The 6381-nt window shown below is 34.9% G+C and overlaps 1 protein-coding gene across 1 annotated transcript; it reads left to right on the forward strand.

Annotated features, from left to right (window-relative positions):
- The first annotated feature begins 2098 nt into the window (after positions 1-2098).
- On the forward strand, positions 2099-3446 carry LOC128013218 (C-C motif chemokine 24-like). Its single transcript, XM_052596030.1, has 4 exons — positions 2099-2224; positions 2314-2431; positions 2536-2607; positions 2734-3446. The coding sequence occupies exons 1-4, from the start codon at positions 2149-2151 to the stop codon at positions 2756-2758; spliced, it is 291 nt and encodes a 96-aa protein (XP_052451990.1). The 5' UTR covers positions 2099-2148; the 3' UTR covers positions 2759-3446.
- Positions 3447-6381: the final 2935 nt, after the last annotated feature.

Consider the following 6381-nt stretch of genomic DNA (forward strand, 5'->3'; position numbering starts at 1 on the left):
CCGGGGTTCCAGTGTAAACTAAACTATGTGGAGTGGAAATATCATACATGGTTGGGTTACGTGAAAGAAGGCCTGAATAAGTTTGTACAGGAGGTGGCCAAATTGGAGTGGAAATACTAGGGACATCAGGGGCATCAATATCCACATAGGTGGAAGATGGGGAAGAGGAAGTGGCCATGTCTTGTAATATGTGGGACTATTTGAAATGTTGGGAAAAAATAAAAATAAAAAATGAAAGATTCAGAGCCAGTGTATGTGTTTTTTGGCAACAGGGGCAAAAATAACAAAACAAAAAAAAAAACAGAGTTTCTCTATACAGTCAATTTACAACTTTTTCAACATCAGACAATACACATCCAAAACATCCGGTTTTATAGAAATCCAATTCTCAATTTAAGTTACCACAGTCCAGTCAGGCTATTCAACACACCACAATATATTAATTTTCACTCAAAAAGCACAGAGATAACACATCAAATGAATTTTCTTTTCACAAAGATTCAGTTACTCATTTCCTTCAAGAAAGTCACAGTGCAAAAAAAATTTCAGACAAAAGTTCATGGATTCAAATATTCACATGCTGCACATTTCTCACAATTCAGTCACATAATATCAAAGGGTTATAATCAGTTGGTGTTTAGTTCAGGTCCCTGTTCGGGCGCCATTTCTGTAACGGTGGTTGATTTGTCCCCCACAATATAACCATAAAATAAAACAAACAAAAAAAATATTTTTAGTGGGAACCGAACTCGGGTCCCCCAGGTGGCGACGCAATGTCGTAACCGCTAGGCCACACGTAAACTGTGACGTCAGCAGCACTCACATTGACCTGCTTCTCAGGCCGAAAGCCTCGAAGAAAGAAAAAAAAAAAAAAAAAATAATCAGTTATTGTTCGGGCGCCAGACAGGTATATACTATATGCCTGTCACACTTTAATTTAGTTCATTCCGGATAGCACACCAGACTGACAAAACCATCCGTATACAAAAGAAAGATAACAGAAATTATATGCAATTTAGATTTACTTTAATTTGATGACATCATTAATATGGACACTTTTCAAATAATTAAGCAACGCACTTTTCAATAACAAATAGAAACTAAATCGAACAAACAAGAAAAGAAAGAAAAAACACTTTTTAACGATTTGAAAATGAAATAGGTGTGTGTATGGGTATATGTGTGTGTGTGTGGTTCTGTGGTTAGTGAGAGCAACTGACCAAATAAACAGCACGGGAGTGAGTGACCTCGGAACCTCGGCGGCGGCAGCCCATTTTAGCTCCTTCTCCACTCCAGCTCCAAATCAAAGATTTCGGGAGGTGCAAAATTCCAGATTGTTTTTAAAACTGTGAGAATTCGCCAGCCATGCGAATTGCCTGTTAGCAACAGACCCACCAGGTAGCGTAGCACCAACCCCTCTTCGCGAGCTTCCGGAAACACCCTCCGAGATCCAGCATTCACCCGTCAAAGACTGCCTCCACGGAGCCATTGGTCAGTAAGAAAACTTCCCTTTTTAGTCTTTGAACATGCCCCCTATATACACACTCCTCGTAATTAGTACGGTCCTCCAATCCTAAAATGTTTTAGTTGGAAGGAGGAGTCAAATGAACAAAGGGGCAGTACAAATATGTGTAATGCCACAAACTCCCCAACAAACCTCAATCGGCTCTTCCTTCCTAATTTTTTTTTGTTTGTTTGTTTTTTCAACTGACCGGCCATACAAGACATTTGAAAAAAAAAAAGAATTCTCTGTTGATATGCTGATTTGTCCTACTGGCAGATTACAAATAAAATGCTTTTTCAGCATACACTAAATTTACATCAATTAAATCACTGACAGCAAGGTTATAAATTAAATATCATGCAAGATTCCCCCATCTACATTTACAAATATTAATTTAGCAGTTGACATTTACACCTACTATTACAAATGAGCTCATTCCCAATCTAAATTACACCGAAAGGCTGATATAGTAATAAACCAGAAAAATTATTAAATCATCTACCAAAATAAATGTGGCTGCAACAGACATGACGCAGCTCATGCAGTTTAAGTTCTGCTTTATTGACTATTTAAAGCGAGCTAGTGAGAGACTTGAATATATTCTCTCTGACTCCAGAAGTGAGCACTGAAGATCGACTGTGACAATGGAGACACGCAGGATCCTCATGAGGAGTTTGGCTGTTGCGGTGGTCATTGCATCTGTGATCTGGACTACAACAGGTGAAGAGCTTTAACTGTTCATTTATTATTCTGTCTGATGGAACAATGCAGAATATTGAGGTTTACCCAGTTCTTTTGTCTTACTGTAGCTCAAGATAAAAAAGTGAAGGAATCATGCTGCACTCAAGTCTCCACAGCCAAGCTGACCGATCCCATCCTCAATATCAGGCTGCAACATGAAAGTCTTCCATGTGTGAAGGCCGTCATGTAAGAATCACAGTTCATTTCTAAAGAAAACATGTCATGATTAGAGATCAACAGCATCTGATGTTATATTTATGTGTTTTCAATGTTTTCATTCTCTTTGACAGCTTTGAGACAGAGCGGGGAGATTCCTGCAGTGATCCAAGACAACCATGGGTGAAGGAGAAAGTTAAGAATTTGTAAGTTAAACCTAACAAGTATGGTGAAACGTAACAGAATTAGTAACAACATAAAATACTTTTTAAAGTGTATTGTGATGCATTCAGTGTAGTATTCTTGTATTCACACTTTTTATTTTTTTACAGCAGAGCTCAAAGAAACAAACCCTGACTTCCACACCAAAGCAATGAGAACACATGACATTGAAGAAGTTACAAGTTACAAAATTATTTTACAAATTTTAAATATAATACAAATTAAAATTTTCTGTTGTATTTAGAACATTTGTAATTGAAACATATTTCAATTGAATATATGAAATATTTATGTTGTCAAATACATGTTGTCCAATTTGAGAGTGAAAGTTTTTAATTTACTAAGAAAATGAATTATAGTGAGACTGTTACAGAAGTGGCTTAAATAAAATATTAGTATATATTATATTTTACACTGAAATATGTTTCATTGTGTCATTTAAGGGAATTTTAGACTGATTTGTGTGAGAACAGCTGCAATTTTTTTTTCATTTGATGAAGCCAATGAACAGCTGCAATCTGGAACAACAAAAGTTCATGTTTCTGAATTTGTGCAAGGGGTCTTTTTATTAAGTTTTTTATTTACCATCTTTATTATTTTCTTCACGCTATTTTTGCTATGCATTGTACATTGTACTACTGATTATGTATATTTCATAATCTATAATCAAATTTTACATAGCATGAATAAATTGGTACGTTATGAGTGCTAACAATGAGAAAGTCTTTTATCTTGTGTCTTTTTTCCAACTATTCATGTATGTTTGACTTATCCACTTAATTCATGCTAATACCAAAATAGCATCAAGCCACATCATATTAAAAGACATAATAGTTGGACTTGAACATTCCTTGAACTTGCATTTTTATGTCCCAGGGGACATAACATTTTCTATATAGATTTGTTTTCTCTTACAGTGTATATTTTAAAATATCTTTAAATATTAAAATATGAAAATTCATTAAAAAAACATTAATAGTATTATTTTATTCCAATTTATTAAGTTTTCACCACCATAATTTCTTCTGTGGCATCAAGAAAAGTTGTTTCATAAAGGGAAGGTATGTGCCATCTAGAATCTATGGGGACTACAAACCAAGATGGCCACCTGGTGTCGAACTACAGTTACCATGATCCTCAGCGAGTGGGGGGGGGTAGCTGTACAGTGAAGTGAAAAAAACTAATGATGAGCTGGGAACAAAGGAACTTTGATTTTCTTTTGCTGGTGTGTGTGAAGAGAAGCTGGATAAGTTTTTCCTCTGTTTTCTAACTTTTGGCTTTTGGAGTTGATTGAAAAAAATTTTTTACTTGTAGCTTGACCTCATGCCTGAACATGATTTGTGAAGAAAGCTGCACTTTGGTGGTACCCTACCTCTCACATTGCCACACTTCCACAGAATGATATTACAAACAATACATAATGTGATTGAAATGTTTTTCAGAGAAAAAAGTCCTATAGAGTAGTTGAAGAAACAGACAGTTTCTACTTCTACTATATAGTTACACATAAGAGACTGAACGTTTCAACTTCAAGATATACATTTTTGCATATACAATTAGTTTATCATAAATTAGTTGATGGGTAAACTGACTATCCTGTGGGTGATAGATGTGAATGCTTTGATGATCATTTGCAATGGTTCAAAAGGATGGTGGTAAAGGCTGCTACTGTACAAATCTTAAAAGACCTCCCCTGTCGATTCTGTTCCCCTCTGGAATTCCTGTTTCCCCTCGGGTTTCCAGGTCTGTGTAATAAACCCAATCAAATAGTTAATTTCCCCAAAGTAGCCTAAATTCCGGATTTGGCAACACTGCCGCATGCAAATACATGAAACACAACTGGATGTAAGGAAAGCTAAAAGGGATAAATCTCTTGCTACACTGCAGCAGAGTAAAATGATTCTCACACTCCCATTTATGTTCTATTATTTTTTTTATTCATCTTGCAATTGTTCCTTTGTTTCTGGATTATGTCCAAGTTTTAGCAGTTTAATTTTTCCATTGCAAATTAGTGTAATCTGTCCGTGCTGATGCCCAAACTCAGGGTATTATATTACTGTTTCCATATAGAGCAACAATACATTTGAACTAATATTCTATTTGATTAATCTGATACAGTGGAATATAGCTCCTCATATATGTCAAACCTATATGAGGAAATTCTAAATGACAAAACTCAAGGTGTTTATCCATTGGTCAAAAAAAAAAAAGCAGAAATATTTCATTTGCAGATGTTCCTACAATTTCCAAGTTGATGGTAAGCAAAGTACTTTAAATGATAACTTTTCTACACTGACACGTTTTTTCATAGTAAAGTGAGGTATAGTGATACACCAAGACTTGATAATAACAAAAAGTCAGTGCTTGTCAAAACAGTATACTTAACTGACTTAAAGCTACTAGCATATTGACAAAGACCAGTTTTCTAAATTCAGTTTAAATGGGTGTATTCCTTCAATTGGGCCTTTACAACCTCATTGCATGTGATTTGTTTAGATTTTAATAATAAAGCTATTTCAATAGATGGCAAACTTTATCACATCCCCTCAAAAAACAATGTAAAGTTAAGAAGAAAAGTGGTTGCTGGAGAAAAAGAGGACAGACATTGTTTTTTTTTTTTTTTTTTTTTTTTTAATTAGAAAAAAGCAAGTTTGCCATTTCAGCTAGATTCTACTGGCCTGGAATGGGGGTGGACATTGATAAATGGTTAAAAAGACTACTAAATATTTTCCTTTTCAACACTGCTGTGAGACATAAACTGATTATGTTAACAGCTAGGAAGAATTTAGTGGGGAAAGTCACCAGGACCAACGATGTAAATGAGTACATTTATTGACCATTACACAAAATAGCCTATGCTATTCTAATTAAAAATTTGAAGCAGTTCACAGGTTTGGGGCACCAAAGATAATTCTTTCTAACCAAGACACAGAGTCTGTTAACCAGGTTTATAGTTTATTGAATAAAGGGGAAATCCCTATGAATTAACATGTTTATGTGTGTATAGGGTTCTGATTTATACACAACATTTATGGTTCATTGTATACTTATTCTAATGTATGTTTTGCACATAAAGTACCACAAACGAAGAGTTTTTTTAAGCTTTCAGTGGATACATAAATACAACAACAGCAAGGCATATAAAAAAAATCTAAATATAAGTGAGCATAAGTGAATAAGTAGGCTATACGACAGTATAAGACAGAATAGCTAAAGTCTCAAACATCACACAGAAATCAGTAATAAATCTGATTTTTAAAAAATCTAATTGTAAAACCTTTCGTATTAAAACTATTTTCAAGTTCAGGTTTAGGACGGTATTTTGAACCATTTTGACTTGCCGTACATCCAGTCGTGCTTCTTGCATACGCTAGTTCTGATCGTACGCATGGTAACTCGGCAACTACGCAAAATAGTAGTATATTTGCGTAAAGGGAAACAGACATTCCGAGGGGAACAGAATCTGCTTTCATTTCATTTAATTTTTTTTTTTTTTTTTTACCTCAAGTCATGTGTTTTAATGATTATTATTTAGATGTCTAGCTGTTCTGTCCATATTATGCACAGATTATTGCCGCACACATTAACCGAATTTGGCTAGAGTGTTGGGAACATTTGGTACTCAAAATGTATTATCCTGGATTAACCAATAGATGTCGTTTTTGTATTGCAAGTAGTTCTTGTTCTTGCGGAAGACATGCAGTCTTCATGTCTGTGGCTGTGATTGGCTGCTGCAAAAAGAAAGTAAAGTGTTGACT

This window comes from Carassius gibelio, chromosome B24, assembly GCF_023724105.1.
Source record: "Carassius gibelio isolate Cgi1373 ecotype wild population from Czech Republic chromosome B24, carGib1.2-hapl.c, whole genome shotgun sequence".
NCBI lineage: Eukaryota > Metazoa > Chordata > Actinopteri > Cypriniformes > Cyprinidae > Carassius > Carassius gibelio.